General features: G+C 41.6%; 1 protein-coding gene across 1 annotated transcript in view; it reads right to left on the bottom strand.

The window, feature by feature from the left end:
• Positions 1–17,237, bottom strand: part of LOC124261568 (bifunctional glutamate/proline--tRNA ligase-like) — a 47,361-nt gene extending 30,124 nt beyond the window's left edge. Inside the window, exons 1-19 of the mRNA XM_046695899.1 lie at positions 17,120–17,237; positions 12,604–12,691; positions 12,030–12,129; positions 10,834–10,990; positions 9,001–9,158; positions 7,781–7,866; positions 7,037–7,163; positions 6,360–6,552; positions 5,600–5,771; positions 5,130–5,254; positions 4,550–4,658; positions 3,966–4,050; positions 3,199–3,369; positions 2,895–3,031; positions 2,455–2,506; positions 1,719–1,871; positions 1,398–1,510; positions 773–881; positions 329–484 (exon numbers count right to left, since the gene is read on the bottom strand). Of these exons, the coding sequence (XP_046551855.1) occupies positions 329–484; positions 773–881; positions 1,398–1,510; positions 1,719–1,871; positions 2,455–2,506; positions 2,895–3,031; positions 3,199–3,369; positions 3,966–4,050; positions 4,550–4,658; positions 5,130–5,254; positions 5,600–5,771; positions 6,360–6,552; positions 7,037–7,163; positions 7,781–7,866; positions 9,001–9,158; positions 10,834–10,990; positions 12,030–12,129; positions 12,604–12,691; positions 17,120–17,165 (2,337 nt within the window). The 5' untranslated portion in view covers positions 17,166–17,237. The remainder of the gene's footprint in view (positions 1–328; positions 485–772; positions 882–1,397; positions 1,511–1,718; positions 1,872–2,454; positions 2,507–2,894; positions 3,032–3,198; positions 3,370–3,965; positions 4,051–4,549; positions 4,659–5,129; positions 5,255–5,599; positions 5,772–6,359; positions 6,553–7,036; positions 7,164–7,780; positions 7,867–9,000; positions 9,159–10,833; positions 10,991–12,029; positions 12,130–12,603; positions 12,692–17,119) is intronic.
• Positions 17,238–17,694: the final 457 nt, after the last annotated feature.

The raw sequence follows: 17,694 nt of genomic DNA, 5'->3' as shown, positions 1-17,694 counted from the left end.
GCCAGCTCTGATAATTGTATCTATTGCGAATTAATTGTGTTATATGGAGCTATCAATCTTTAAAAGTACCAAACAAAACCACATAAATGTTTTCCCATAAAGTGTTTTCAATGATTAATTTCAGATTTGTGGGGAAAATTGCCTCACCGTGGTCCATCAATAGCTTAACATTGTAACTGAAGTTACAATTTTACCTGTTGCTCAGAGACCTACGCTCTGACTCCCATTATTGTTTTTTGGAATTACAAGAAGTGTTAAAACAGGTATGAGGTACAGGGATATATCCTGACATGGAATCAGCACAGTAGTAACAAGTAAGGAAAGGCACCTTGGGAGCTTTCTCTGTCTTGAGCTTCCTGACCAGTTCTCCCTGAGCACGGATGTTGTTGTCAAGGTCGACCACACTGACTGGACTCATCTCCGAAGGTGGCATCTCATCCTGTGGGGATTTCTCGGCCATCTTACCCTTCTTGCTCTGAGCCTTCTGTAACAGATAAACACCAAGTGAGTGAGAGTGAGTGAGTGAGTGGGTGGGTTTGAGTGATATAGTGAGTGAGGGTGGGTGAGTGAGTGAGAGTGAGTGAGTGAGAGTGAGTGAGAGTGAGTGAGTGAGTGAGTGAGTGAGTGAGTGAGAGGCTTAACACTGCTTAACGCCAATCCCCATGAATCAACTCTTTTCACAAGCACAGGACACTGGGGAGATTGTCTTCCCAGGATTCAAAACAGGGAGAATGTCCTTATGATCTAAGTGTATCAAGGCCATGTGACTTACCTCCTTTGCGCTCTCCTGTTTGTGTTTGGACCCTGTAGTTGGCATTTCCTTCTGATGGCCATCGGGGATGTTCAGCAACACACAGGGACTAGCTCGCCCAGAGTATCGGCTGCAAAGCAACAACCTGTATGAGGGTAGGTCCTTAATAGTCTCAGCTGTCAAGAAGAGTCTTGCTAACAGTTTTCAATAATCACTGTTGTAAGGTAATATTAAACACATGCTTTAGGGTAGCTGTAAAGGTGCAATTGCTTTGGAAAACAGAGCCATGATAAAGATAGTTTCATCTTAAAAGCACTAGTGAAACACAACAGTTACTACTGGTTGGATGAATACCACAAACCTTTAATGGGGTGGTATAGGATATGAACTAACACAAAAGATACCCATGAATTCATCAAAAGTGAACAAATTAAACGGTGAGAGTAACGTTCATCATAAAGTGGCCATTTTCAGAAGCTGGTGATGGAGACAGATATTGATCTGTTACTTTACAGTGGAACTAGAAAGTCTACTGAAAATGCTGCCTTGAAATACAGGTAACCATGGAAACACAGGAAAATATAATCAATAAGTCAATCGTGATTTCAAGTAACTATCCCCAAACCACAATCTGTATCCTTTGTACCTGACTGGTTCATAAGGTTGGTCACAGATGAAATAACCTCGTCTTTGGAGCTGGATTATCTCCCCTTTCTTTAAGGTCGCTAGACAAGGATCACCCAGCATCTCGGTTTCTTTCTGGTAAAAACAAACACAAACCAAGATGAACGATTTCTGAGGGCCACTAGGCTCCAATTTATATACACCTGATAATTGTGTCTGGTTATTTTATAAATAGGATACATTTATATATCTTATTAGTTTTCTACACACAAGCCTTAGCACAATATATTTCTAAGAACGAAAATTCTTTAATTCGAATGGACAGATGTTAGAGTACACTTACTCTGGAGTCCTTGTTGACATAGTCCTTGAAGTCCTCCTCCTTGCCTAGAACAGCCTTACTGATGAGGTAGTCGAGCTGGACACACACAGCTGGGACCAGTGGCGCCTTGTCCGTAACAGTCAGCCACGTGATCTTCTGGGTCTTCTTGTAGTCCTGGAGAAGGCAACAGTATCACTCACATAGGGGTTTTGATGAATAACAGACAGTATAGACTTGTCAATGCAGTAGGGTCCCCTGTCCTAAGTAAATCAGTTTTCCCAACAGTTTGCTCCATTTTCAGTATGTTTTACAACCATTTCAGCGATATTCCAGCCATCTCAGGCAAGGGAACACCAGAAAGGGGCTTCACAAACTGTACTCACAATGAGAATCTAAACCCGGAATTGCAGTGACAAGCTAGGGCTTCAACCACTTAGCTACTCCACCATTCTTCCTTGAAATTGATGACCACATGTTTTTCTCACTACACCATTTAGAGCTGCTTGTTGAGTATTTGTGTGAAATATTTTCTACTTGAAAAGTGCAGTGCATTTAACTGGGGGCATCAGCTCTGTTTATTTATAAACACTTCAGGCAAATACTTATTGGTAGAAACAACCTCCAATACTGAAATGGTTCTGAATTTCATCAAGTTATGAATCTCTACACAAGAATTTAGAAAGGTTTAAGTTGACAACATCTCTATGTCCGACAACAGTGGCACCCATCCATGGTCATCTGATTTCTTCATACTTACTTTGTTGTCGAGGTTGAGCTCAGCATCAACAGATACCACCTTGTCTCCATCCCTACAACAGCAGAAAAGAGTGAGGGTGTAAGTCACACAGTTGGTTCATCAGATTGGGTATCAGTTTCACTAGAAACGGGCTCACACATTGTACCCATGTGGGGAATAGAACCATGGTCTTTGGAGTGACAAACTCTTTAACCGCTAGGGCACCCCAACGCCCCCATAACTACAAGAATGCCCTTCAGTCGAACAACTGTCACCTTCTCCCAATATATCTCATTGCTGCCTCATATAATTCTGACATACCAATGACAATATATAATTCCAAACTTATTCTCATTACTCTACGGCTATTACCACTTTGATGCAACATTAACTGTTAAGCCACTCAGTCAATATATGTAAAATGATACCAGGTCATATCATTAAACTTTAACTCGACCTACTTCTTGATGGATTTGATTTTGAGATTTCCCCAGTTGATGAACGTGACAATCTCGCCTTCCTTGATGACCTGAGCATCAGCGCCCTCTATGTACAACTTGGGGCCGTACCACACAGTCTTCATGCCGACATCCTTGTTCTGAAGATGAAATAAAACATCAGCTGCAGATTCAAAAGATATTTCTGCAGTTCTGTCTCACACAGAATGGCAGGATATTCTTCCATTGGAAAATAGCTTTGAGGAAATTTTGGGTGAGAGCCGTAGAGACACAGAAAATCAATAAAATTTAAACTGTTTTGACTGACCTTGGGATGTCTGGCAACTTCGTCAGACAGATCCTTCGCTCCTGCCACAGACACAGGGACGACATCCCCCTTCTCCAGTGCTGTGAAGCGTGGGACAACCGGGTCTATGACCTTCTTATTGCAGGCCCAGATCTTGTCCCACTCCATCATAACAACCGACCGAGAGGAGCCCTGGAACAGGAAACATTTGTGCCCTCTGTGAAATTCCAGGTGGCTTGAAAAAATTAGTCTGGACCTGGCAGTCTAGTGACTTTTATTATGAACAATGATCGACACTGTTATTTGTTATAATTGTCACTACTGTTTTGAACCATCCAATCACAGTATTGATGGAACAGCTTGATTCAGCAGCTTTCATCTAGCTACTATAGAATTCCACTGGTTGTCATGATAACATCAGTGGGATGAAAGTAGCGAAGTGGGGACTAAATGGAAGCATCAAGTTGATACTGCTATGTCCCCGTTCGAAGAGTCTCAGTAAGTAATGCACACTAACATTATTCCAGCTGTATAATAGTAGTGTGAATAATGAAATCTGGACCTGACAAAGTAAACATGAGCAGCTTCAGATAGATAGATCTACCAAGTCAGTGAGCCAAGGGTGGAGTTGAGAGTTCAAAGATCATAATTAAAGGTCCCAAGCTTTGGACACACGTTGTAATGTCGACTGGACTACAGGCTTTCACTCATTGAATGCATAATGTTATATTAATGTTAGTCAATCAGACACATTGTTCTCCATTTCCTCCAATATTCCTCCAACTTACCTGTGAGACGATAAACTGCCTCAGACCCTCAACTGTCATTCCTCTCCTCAACACACCTCGAACTGTTGGGAAGCGAGGATCATTCCTGTGTTAAAGACAAAATGACAAATTCATTATAAAGGTCTCATCTCATCAGTATTGGTTCCACTGCATCAGTATCAGTCATATCTTGTTGCCCTTGGTCACATGTCACATCTGCCCATGTCATCAGTATCGGTCATATGTTCTTGCTCTTGGTCACATCTCGTCAGTATCGGTCACATCTAAACACTGTGTTCACATCTCATCAGTGTTGGCCATATATGGTCACTGTCAATCATATTCCATCAGTGTTGGCCATATATGGTCACTGTCAATCATATTCCATCAGTGTTGGCCATATATGGTCACTGTCAGTCATATTACATCACGTAAGCAATATACCATCTCATCGATATTCATACCAGCAAGGTCCTAAAGATATTTCAAAATAATCTTGCAGTGTACAGACACAAGTATGCATGAAGCAGTGAATGATGCTCTGTGTGTAACACACAACAATAACAGGTTTAGCTACACCTGGAGTCAGTGTTGTCAGTACCTACCAGCCCTCGACGATGCCCTCGTTGACAAACCAGGTGAGTTTCCTCTTGGACATGACAATATTCTGTAGATTCAGCCTGCTGTACTCATAGATGTGTGGCTTCCTCAAACCTGTAGAAAGACACAGAAGTACAACAGCCTGTATAGGCCTGAAGGAACATCAAATACTTACATGCAATGTGTACTTAAATATATCTCTGGATTATTTGTTTTCGGACATGATCGTGTTTTTAATCAGCAGTGTTTATCTTCGCTATAATGAGACGGGTTGTGTCACTTAGGCATAGTAAATACTTGGATGATGGCTTCTGTTTAAAAAGAAGTTGTCTTAAATATGCTTGTGATATACTTTACAATAATTGTTCATGTGACAATTGAGAAAACAATGGAGTTCTACAGCATCCAACAATCCATAACAAAAGGATAACTGTTACAGAATATCCAAATTACACACACATTTTGTCCCACATGGCAAGTCTTCAAACTCAGAGATTAGAAATGTGCATTGTTACATTAATTGTCAACAGATATATTTATCCGATCCACTAATATATGGAAAGTATGACAAGTATTGACGCCTACCCAGCTGTTCAATGAACCAGAAGTACTGCTCATCTCGGTCGTGGTACTCGGTGGTCCTCAAGGCATGGGTCACACCCTCAACACTGTCTACCACTGGACAGGCAAAGTCATAAGTCGGGTACACCCTGGAAGCAGACGTACAGAAACCACATGCAGTGACAGTGTGAGTGACTTTGGAGAAACACCGGCTGAAACTGTGCTTATGTTATGGACCTGAGGGGCAGATGAAGATTGCATAATCCTGGTTGAAAATGATTGTTATTACCTTTCTGGTGAAGCCAATGAGCACTTAGGAATAATATACCCTTTAGAACTGCTCTTCCATTTTAAAAGAACTGTAAAATATGGAATATCTGTTGGAAAATTGGACTTATTGGGCACTTAATGGCCTACTTACAGCCTTGACGTTAGTGACACTTATTGCAGCAGAGCATTTAATACAGCAAATATTGTTCCCCTGTGAAACTCACTTGTATTTAGTCCCTGTCCGGACATGAGGCTCATTCTTGCACCGGTAGATGGTTGGGTCTCGCATACACCCGTTGTCTGATGCCATGCTGATCTTGGCACGAACAGCACAGCGCTGGCCGAATGGGGTGGCATTGACCATCTCCTGCCACATGCTGAGGTTCTTGTCCACACCTGGCCACAGACAGACACATTTACATGGCAATTAAGTCTGCATGGTTTGATCCTATGTGAACAGTGTTTCAGATATATCGAATTTATGTTGGAGGAAAATAAAAAATGACACACATAATAGAAGCTTACTGCTTTGGTGCAACCTTGGATCGTGGGAATGGTGTTGAAAAATGAAGGATTCAAGTGAATTATTGGGCTATTCTTGAATGAGTGCATAGAACTGAGAAGACTAACACTATTGGACATTAACTGAATCTAATCCAGTGTAAACATCAATAACATCATCCTTGATCTGAAAGGGTTTTTCCAAAGGCCAAACATTTGATTCAATTTTTCATTTTCCAGATTATCATGGTCTTAGGAGGCCATATTGCCACAATGTCAAACCCCAGCAATACCAAGATCTTCCCAAGCAGAAGTGGGGTAGCCCAATGGTTACAGTGTTTGCTCATCACACCAAAGACCCGGGTTTGAAGCTCAGGTGTGAAGCTCATTTCCGGTGTTCTCGCCTCAATATGGCTGGTATAGTGCTAAAAGCAACGTAACACCATATTCAGTCACCATCTTCCCAACATCTTCAGTACTTACTGTTTTTTCTGTTCTTGGACTCCTTCCTCTCTTCTCTCTCCTTCTTCATGGTCTCGGGGTCTGTGTCATCCACGTATGCCTTCTGGTCACGGATCAGCTTCTCACAAAGGCCCATCAGACGGTCAAAGTGGTCAGAAGAGTGACTGAAGATGTCGTACTTGACCCCCAGCATTTTCAGGTCCTCTAGAATAACCTGATGACACAGAAACCAGAGAGTTATTGTCATCATCGTATACAGAAGGTTGGGTTTAACCAGTTTTAAACAGCATGTCAACAACAATGGTCACAGATATTTTGATAAAAGTCATTCAGGCCATATGTCCACAAATCTGGTGCATCCTGCATGTCAAGATATGGTGAGTGAGTGAGCTGTCTTAGATGCCGCTTTTAGCAATATTCCAGCAATATCACAGCAATGTACACCAGAAATGGGCTTCACACAATGTACCCATGTGGGGAATCGAACCTGGGCCTTCAGCATATCAAGCTGATGCTTTAACCATTAGGCCACCACCTAAAAATAGCTTGCTAACTGACCATGGCTATGAATTTGCAGAATGATCACATTGCAAGATATTGCCATAACGTTATCAGTATCATGATATTATTCGAGGGCAATCTGGGATCAGTGTATGCTTGAAGCCAAGGATACCAACAGTTATTTCTATGGGTCATACCTTTTCATACTCTTTATTCTCTTTGGCTGGGTTTGTGTCGTCAAATCTCATGATGAGTTTACCCTTGAAGGCCTCGGCGTAGTACTGGTTGAGTAGTGCTGCCTTGGCGTGACCGATATGCAGGTACCTGAAACACACAGACATCTCAATCATGCCTACAGGAGGGAACAGTTTTCTTAGATGGAGCTGTAAAGAAAACAGCCTTATTATCAATGCTAACATCATTGCCAGGTTACTTCAATGTTTGGTTCCAAAGCCTCATTGTCAGGGTACATTTTTGTCAAATAAATCGTACCATTGTCAGGTAACAGTGGCCTCATTGATAGGCAACAGTGGCATTATTGTAAGGTAACAGTGGCACCATAGTGAGACAACGATGGCATTATTGTTAGGTAACAGAGGCATTATTGTCAGGTAACAGTGGCACCATTGTGAGACAACAATGGCATTATTGTCAGGTAACAGTGGCACCATAGTGAGACAACAATGGCATTATTGTCAGGTAACAGTGGCACCATAGTGAGACAACAATGGCATTATTGTTAGGTAACAGTGACATCATTGTGAGACAACAATGGCATTATTGTAAGGTAACAGTGGCACCATAGTGAGACAAAGAGACATTTTTGTTAGTAATTGGTGGCATCATTGTGAAATACCATGACTTTAATGTCAGGTAACAGTACACAGCAACATTATTGACAGATTTTTAGAAACATCTGAAAGAGGATTGCTTCAACATACCCACTGGCCTCTGGGGGGAATCTGACGACCACTTTCCCCAACTCAGCCCCTGGCAGATCAACATACTTTCCCTCCTCTTTCTTCATCTGAAACCCATACAGCAGGTACAATTAGTGCTTCTTTCACACTGAAATAGGGCTGATATGAAATATATCAAAACTTATTACAAGCCATGGAACAAAGAGCACTCTAATCCATCAATGAATTCAAATGCATTTTTGAACAATGGCTAAACTAACTAAAAGGTTCGAGATGATATATCTACCAAGTCTTGCGAAGATATTGAACTGTTTCCGATGTTATGCTCGAGCTCGTGGTCTGAGACCGGACAGGCGGATGGCGTCGACTATATCCCCGGCATGTAATGCGGGGGATAATAAATCAAACCATTGTTAGGTAACAGAAGTCATTGTTGGGAACACCCAGTGAACAGGTAACAGATGCATCATTGTCAGGTAACAGAGGCATCAATGTCAGGTAACAGAGGCATCATTGTCAGGTAACAGATGCATCATTGCCAGGTAACAGATGCATCATTGTCAGGTAACAGAGGCATCATTGTCAGGTAACAGAGGCATCATTGTCAGGTAACAGAGGCATCATTGTCAGGTAACAGAGGCATCATTGTCAGACAACAATGGCATTATTGTGTAGGTAACAGTGGCTCATCATTGTGGAGACAACAAGAGGCATTATTGTCAGGTAACAGTGGCATCATAGTGAGACAACAGTGGCATTATTGTCAGGTAACAGTGGCATCATTGTGAGACAACAATGGCATTATTGTCAGGTAACAGTGGCACCATAGTGAGACAACAATGGCATTATTGTCAGGTATCAGTGGCACCATGACTTTAATGTGAGACAACAGTGGCATTATTGTCAGGGTAACAGTGGCCTCATAGGATTGAGACAACAATGGCATTATTGCTCAGGTAACAGCACCATTTCACCATCGCATTCCTGGAGACAACAATGGCATTATTGTCGAAATGTAACTGAGTGGCACCATAGTGAGACAACAATTAGTGCATTATTGTCACAAAGATAACATTGGCATTAATGTCATAGTAACTTAGAAATCAACACTAAAACTGACACGATTTGATAGCTCAAATCTGACTTTCTGATATTTTGGCAACAGATTTACCCCTCTGCTAATTTAACACACTGATAAAGCTCTGGAGAGTGCTATATCATTGTAATGGCAGAAAACTTACAACTCCGTCTCTCCTCGCTTTATCTCCCTTGATCTCCACCTTTGGAAGCTTGCTAATTGTCAATGCAAATATGGCCTCTGATGACAGGAAGTTGAGTAGCAGCTTGATATGAGGAGGAGCATTCCCTTTCTCCAGCATAGACAGCCACTGGCCATTAGCTGAATCAAAATTATATAACCCTTAAGTACAAAGGTAAATTGTTAAAGGTAGAGTGATAGAATGAGTGAGTTTAGTTTCACGCCTTTTCTAGCAATATTCCAGTAATATCACAGCGACGGACACCAAAATGGACTTCACACAATGTACCCATGTGTGGAATCGAACCCAGGTCTTCGGTGTGACCAGTGAACACAATGCTTTAACCACTAGGCTACCCCACCCGCTAAAGGTAGAGGTTTAGCTGGGTTTAATGCTGTTATAACAACTTCCATAAACTTAAGCGTCCAACATGTGGTGGTGGTGGTGGAATTGGGTTTAACGCCATGCTTGAGAATATTTCGCTCATATGGCCGATGCATGCATGTGTATGTGTATGTCGCGGTTGCTTGTACTAGCCCAGACTGAAGCTGGTTTTATAGTGCTAGCCCACTGTGATAGTGAAGCATGACTACCCACTCAGACACATCATACTGACTCGAAGCTGACCAGTCCTTTGTTGTACCCATTATACCGGCGCCAGGCAGGGACCAACAAGTACCATATTTTAACGCCTTTTGGTATGACGCAGTTGGGGATCGGTCTAACCACTACACCAACGGAGGCGGTCCGTCCAACATGATGCAGGTCTCTGACAACTACCACTTTTGAGACGGTTTGATACTGACAAACCTGGAAACATAACTGGGACAAACTGGGATTCAAACCCATGATCACATGTTTCAACATCATTCATGGGGATGTAACTCTGCACTGCAAATTAATGCACATAAGAAGACTGACCCCCTGCCCAAATCTATGAGTGAGCAAGGCTTTTTCCACTTTTAGCCTATGAGTGAGCAAGGCTTTTTCCACTTTTAGCAATATTCCAGGTATATCACGTGGGGAGCACCCCAAATAGGCTTCCTACATTGTACCCATGCTGGGAAATGAACCCAGATCTTCGGCGTGACAAGCAAATGCTTTAACCACTAGGCTACCCCACCACCATTTGTAACTGAGTGGATTGTCTAGGCAGTAAGTGCATGACATCTTTGGTTGGATCAGCTGTGAGAAATGAAGAAAACAGATCATGGAATACAGACTACATGGCCGCTTTGTCAGAGGTGAGTCCAAAATTGGTTTGTTGGTTGTTTAATGACACACTCAGCGATATTCCAGCTATATGGCTGCGGTCTGTAAATAATGAAGTCTGGACCAGACAATCCAGTGATCAACAGCATGAGCATCGATCTACGCAAATGGGCACCGATGACATGTGTCAACCTAGTCAGCAAGCCTGACCACCCGATCCCGTTAGTCGCCTCTTACGACAAGCATGGATTGCTGAAGACCGATTCTAACCCGGATCTTCACGGGTCTGAGTCCAAAATGATACCCCAGATGATTATCAATTTGTCATAGAGCAGGGGGCGGTGGGGTAGCCTAGTAGTTAAAGCGTTGGCTCGTCACGCCAAAGACCCGGGTTCGATTCCCCACATGGGCACAATGTGTGAAGCCCATTTCTGGTGTCCCCCGCCGTGATATTGCTGGAATATTGCTAAAAGCGGCGTAAATCTAAACTCAGTCAGTCAGGCAGTCATAGAGCAGATAATTAAAATAGTTATGTTTTGTAATGTGAAAAGTTGATCAATCACACACAACCAAAGACATCTAAGTGCAAGAAAATCTTCTTACTCTGCAGGGCCTCCCATACAATGAAGTCAGCGATGGTGAAGTCATGGCCAACCAGGAAGGTGATGGAGCCAAGGACGTTGTCAAGGTACTGGATGGCATCAGCGAAATCTGACGCACATGACAGCTGACCTCCAGCAAACTGTATCCAGTGGTCAACCTGGACAATACGAACAATGTCATCAGTTACAACAGTGCTGTGAAACCCTGTTAATCAAGACGTTAGCATTTCTACTTAGATTGCTATACTCAAGTCTGAGCTGTTATCAGTCCTGAGTTATTGCAAACCTTCCAACACATTATGTGTAGAATTGATAATATTAATAGGAGCATTGTATTGTGAGTTGAGTAATCACTACATGTTGGTGAATCATGATCACTAGGATTATTACACTGTGGCAATACAACTAAAATAATGCCAATAAAATGTTAAATCACTCACTATAATACCAGGGCAGGGCTACAGATAAGGGGCGTACAGGCGTAATGTATGCCTCAAAATCAATTAAGTACGACATAATATAAGATTTCAAGCGTATTGTGTACGCACATAAATACCTTTGTACGTCTAACATTTAATTTCTGTGCGTATCGTGCAAATGGAAATGTATTTTGGATAAATACTTGTCAAGTTTCTTTTGCGTAACACGATTTGACACATGAGGAAACCCCGACAGTAGGAATCACTTGCGTTGCCTTGCAACGATATGCGTCACTATTTTTCGATTGGCTAAAAACTACACTGTTCCTATTTATATCCAGTCGGACCTGATATTTCGCGCATCACACGGTCGCTCAGTTATTTCTCACGCGTCTTCAAATACAAATACATGGTTGGAAATAGTGATCGATGAATCGTCCAGACAAACCACATCACCAACTCCCTCACACAAAAACATGTCAGTACTCCTTCAAAATTCTCAGTACACCTCCACCCTGCAGGGTATGAAACTCCCAAAAATTTCAGCAAGACCACAGGGCTGGTTAGATGTAAAACTTGCCATCCCTGACCAAAACGTACCTGCCCACAAAATATCTTCATATACATCCTACAGTATCAAGTTTAATCGACAGTCGGGCAGGTGAATTGGAAAATCTGGCAGTCCGTGTTGAAAATAACCCATCCTGAACGGTCTTTCAGGCAGGCATTTTGAACGCTGATAATACATACAAAATTATGAATTCAAAAGAAATTCTACCTCAGTTTTCTCCAGAACAGCTGCCCCATGGAGTCCAGCTGCGGGGAAAGCCCTGGCCAGATAGCGACAAATGGAGGGGCAGAAAGTGAAATTCACATCTCTGAAAACAAAATGAAGACATTTTGCAATATTTCACTTCACATTTTTCTGCGAGAACTATTAAGACTAGGACCAATACAAATAATGCTGTGTGGGTGGATGGGTGAGTGGGTGAGCGAGTGAGTGAGTGAGTGATTGTGGCTTTATGCCACAGCATTATCAAAGCTACCAGTATATCCGAAAATCAGGATCATCAGCAACCCATGCTTATTATAAGGAGACAAACAGGCTTGCTGACTCTTGATGCACGTCATATAGAACCAATTACATAGATCATTGTTCATAATATCAATCACTGAATTGCCAGTTGATGGAAAACAGTTAAATTTGGGTCAGAGAGACTAGAGGTTGACAGCATAAGAAACGACTGACTCGCATATTTCTTCTAACATTACCATGTTTATGTCACAAAATTTAAACCAATCAAATGCCTTTAAATTAACACTTACACAAGCGACTAGACAGTACTACTTACTTGTTGACTGCGAGGCTGTTGGATGAACCGAACTCCCAGTTTACGTCTTCACCCTTTGCCTTCAAATACTCAACAGCAAGGATTGCAGCTGAAATTACAGAAAGCATAGTTCAGGGATTTACCTTGACTCACAAACATGGGGGTCCCAGGAACCCCCAATTATACATTTTAGGGGTCCTTGCAGGCAATGTGAGGGTCCTGTGAATTTCTTTAGGCCCTGGAATAAATCGCTGATCATATGGACTGATGGGTGAAATGATGCAAGCAACTGCTCTGAAAATAACAGCTAAACACTTATCAAAGTCATGGATGTGTTATAGGTACAATGAATAATATTGTGCATTTCCAGGACACAGTGAATTTTTTTCTGCGTCGATTTTCTACATTTGTGCCCACTGGACACACATTTGCATGTCATTTTCAAGTTTTACACCAAAAACTTACATTCCAGTATGATAATGACAGTGACCATAAATATAACTGATGACTAATGCATGTGACAGATGCTGTTGATGACACTTATTTCTGCATCAATCTTGATACATGTCTGATAATTTCCAGCTATTTCTCCCCATATGTTTGATAACAACCAGCCCTACAATGCATGAGTGAGGAAGTTATTTGTGATTGAAATCTAACGATAAACATGATAAGTAAACCACATGTTGCATTGGGCTCTTCTAACATTACATATCTTCTAAATTAGGCTTGAGTTAAAATATTTGCCCTGTATGCAATATGTCAGTTAGTACATCTGACTTGGACGAAGTACAAAAATCCATCGATATGAAACCTTTGACTATTGGACCAACTTTAAAACGGTAAATTAGAGTGAGTGAGTGAGTGAGTGAGTGAGTATGTATGGTTTAACGCCGCTTTTAGCAATGTTCCAGTAATATCAGAAATGGGCTTCACACATTCTACCAATGTGGGGAATCGAACCCGGGTCTTTGGCGTGATGAGCCACCACTTTAACCACTAGGCTACCCCACCGCAAATAGCAAAGAACTCTTAGAATTCTAAAATAAAATACAAGAGTAAAACGGTCAGTGAAAACAATAATGAGAGTAGAATCTGAATATTTGTAGTTACCAGTTGATTCATTCAATTTACAGTGACTGATGATCGGACATTAATATTGTGTGTGTGCGTGCATGCGCGCGTGTGTATGTGCTTTGATTTCACTGCACCTAGTATGTGGGGGTGGCTAACTGACTGCACAACAGGTAAACTGGCTGCACATAGTTAACTTGAAATTCTATGTTTATATTGCAAAGATGGATGATCTGTAACAATGATAATGTATACAAAGAGGACATGCTGCAAAATGAAAGTAATTTTTATGTTTAGATGTTGTATTTATGGTATGAATTTGAAGCGAAGGTGGAATATTTCACCTACTGCACTCAAGAGTAGTCAGCTCAAACTTTGGAGGCACATACAAACTTTAAACCTGCTACAGTGCAGTTGCACCCTGTCAAACAGGTGCCCTGGTGTCAGTGAAACAGCTGAATGATGACCTGATCCCAGCATCATGGGGCTGGTCACAATATCAGACTTGCTGACTCGGCTCATTTACTGCATAGTGCTAAAAATGACCTTGATGACCCAGTGCTAACGAAGGGTTTGTGCTGACTAAGGACTGACAATATAATTGCTTGGTTTGTTGTTTAACGCTGCACTCAGCAGTATTCCAGCTATATGGTGGTGGTCTGTAAATAATCAAGTCTGGACAACACAATCCAGTGATCAACAGCATGAGCATCGATCTTCGCAATTTGTATACTATGACATGTGTAAACTTAGTCAGCGAGTCTGACCACCCAATCCCGGTTAGTCGCCTCAAACAACAAGCATGGGTTACTGAAAATCAATTCTAACCTGGACCTTCATTTGGTATAGCTGGGGATTGAACCATGGACCTTCTCCTCTCCATTCTCCATAACAGTAAAGCTATGGTCACCACTAATATTATTACCCAACAAAGGTTCCCACTTAGCATTTCTCGTGTCTGGAGTAAATACTCAATATTATAAATTGAGTGAGTGAGTGAGTTTAGTTTTACGTCGCACTCAGCAATATTCCAGCCATATGACGCCGGTCTGTATTTAATCAAGTCTGGACCAGACAATCCAGTGACCAACAACATGAGCATCGATCTACGCAATGGGGATACAATGACATGTGTCAACCAAGTCAGCGAGCCTGACCACCCGATCCCATTAGTCGCCTTTACGACAAGCATGGGTTGCTGAAGATCGATTCTAACCCGGACCTTCACAGGTATATAAATTGAGGTCTGATGTGGCAAATGCATTACATATTATGTAATATGTGCATGGAAGTGCAGCGAGAGGAATTATCAGCTCAGTTAAAAAAAAAACATTGTTCAAAGGATTAATTGGTAACATGCTGATTGATCAATTTACTTTTTTTCTTGCACAGTCAGATTTGTCAAAAGGTAGCATTTATGTATGTATATTTACTAACATACCCTGAATACACCCATATTCTGTCGTAAAGTGCCTGTGTGACAACAATGTCCTTCCTTCAAAGGTTTAACCACCAAAACGTTGATTGTCTGCTGTCTAACTAAATTATATTTTTAAAGAAACGTGGACATCATACAAACAGTTGTCAGGTGTGCTATCTTGGGTGACCAATGAGACTATACGCCAATGTGAAAAACCTATAACAGTCATGTGACCAGTTGTGAAACTATCACTAGTTATAACATACACTAGGTCGCATTTAGGGCATGTCTGTGAAATATGATTCACCTTGGCAATCTATAAAATGTCTAGATATTACAGACAGGTTATAGATTCACTAGATATACATTGACTTTGGGAATTTTTTCAGTCCTAAATTTTTTTATCACTAGTAGATAAAGTTAAAATTCAAAATGTTTTCATTTGTTATCTTACTAATGAAGATGGAAACATTAATGAGTAAAAAAGATGACTACATTTTCAGATTAATTCCAAAATGAAACTATTTCATCTTTATTGATCAATGTAAGGATATACATATTACACATTAACTACAAATTGAGCTTGCAGGTGGTGCAGCAGAGATCGCAACCCAGTCAAGAATTCTGGGATATCATCTGGGTAGTCGCGGGGGACGATTCCCGGGGAAGTGCTCTGGATCAGTGTCCCTTTAATCACCTTAATGTGGGGTGAGGCGAGGTGAAATTGGGTTTAACGTCGTGCTTGAGAATATTTCGCTCATATGACGACATGCATGTGTGTGTATGTGTATGCGCGGCTGCTTGTACTAGCCCAGACTGAAGCTGGTTTTATAGTGCTAGCTCACTGAGATACCATGCCACAGTGAAGCATGAATACCCCACTCAGACACATTATACTGACTCCGAGCCGACCAGTCCTTGTTGTGCGCCAGGCAGGGACCAACAAGTACCATATTTTAATGTCTTTTGGTATGACGCGGTGGGGGATCGAACCCGCGACCTTCCGCTCTCCGGGCAGACGCTCTAACCACTACACCACGGAGGCGGTCACCTTAATGTGGGAGGAAAGCCTGATGTGATTTAGTGAGTGATTTAGTGAGTGAGTTGGGTTTTATGTCACTTTAAGCATTATTCGAGCATCATTACAAAAGGGGAACCAGAAATGTGCTTCACTCATTGTGCCCATGGTTTTCAGCATAATGAGCAATAGCCTTAACCACTAAACTACTACTTATAAGTATATACTTCATCAGCTTCATGGTAAAGGGCATGGAATGAGTGCAGTTTTATTAAAGCTGTAGCAATACATGTATTTGTTTATGAAATAATAAATAAGGTAGCTGTGCATGATCCATGATACAGTAGGTAATACCAATCTTTCCTCCCCCTCCATCACCTCACCTTGCACCAGAATAAGTAACCAGAGACCAGGTCACATATCATTATCTGATTCAAAACTGTAAGTGCAGCAGCAACATTCTCAACAGGGCTGTTGTACAGGTAAGATTCAGCTATTGTGGCATAAATGCCATTCGCCATTCTGTAGTTTGATCGACCATGCTGTAACTGGTAGGTAGATATTTTGGCTGCTCAAACATCCCTGCATTGTTTTTATGATGATAAGACATTATATGACAACTGCAGGCAGCATGTGTAGTCCTAGTTCAGCCAGCTAAACTAATGTAGTCCATATTTGGCAAATGTCTACTCATCTTCGAGATTGCTGGCTGGCAGGGCATAAACAACGCCAAAACCAATCAACCTCACACTAGCCTACAACTTGAAAATATCGTCCTGTTTGCTATCTCCGCTCATTTACCCGTCTGATATACGTCTTTATTTTAGAGAATGAGGACACACAACAGAATGGAAGTCTTACAAATACAAATCGCGGGTGTTTATTAGCCTCTTTAACTGTAAAAACATTGTGATCGAAAACCGAACAATAGGTTGACATGAAAGACCACGTGCCCATTCGGATGACATCTCGCCGGTTCATACAGAGCTATTCAATAATTTAACCGAATTGAGTATGTGTGTTACCTGCAGCTGGCTTGTCTTTGCTTATGACCACCTTGAGTGTCATCATGCACCAATCAGCGGGATTTGTCAGAGCAGAATCAGACACAACCTTCTTAAAGTTACAGGCACCGGAAGTGATGAAAACATTTGACAAGTTCGGGTATTTCCGTAAACAGCGCTGTCGATATCCTTGCATGCCGGCGACTGCTGTTGCATGTGGAGAAAGATATTGTTGTTCATTGCGCGTTCATTTCGTCATCAACTCATGTTTTCCCACGATGCCATGATGAAACAACGCGTAAGCACCGATAAACCAATGCGTGTCCATTATTGAAGGTTTTTTCATTTGGATCATGTCAGCATTTGGTAAAAACGAAGCTGATAATTTACAGACCCGTGCAAAAAGTATTCGGACACAATTTCCATAGACCTACATGTTATTTCAGTGTAGCATCAATAATTTGCATAAGGTGAGTTTAGGGTGGATCTTTGTACAAATTTGACAGGCAAATTTGAAATCATCTCTGCTCTGCGCGCATAATTTCAGTAAAATGTTACGACTACTATTTAACTAATGACATCACATTTATCAACTT

This window comes from Haliotis rubra, unplaced genomic scaffold (genome assembly GCF_003918875.1).
Source record: "Haliotis rubra isolate DU_JTF1 unplaced genomic scaffold, ASM391887v1 Scf80, whole genome shotgun sequence".
Classification (NCBI taxonomy): domain Eukaryota; kingdom Metazoa; phylum Mollusca; class Gastropoda; order Lepetellida; family Haliotidae; genus Haliotis; species Haliotis rubra.
The sequence above is the reverse complement of the archived record's forward strand: the minus strand, read 5'-3'. Positions and strand labels throughout refer to the sequence as shown.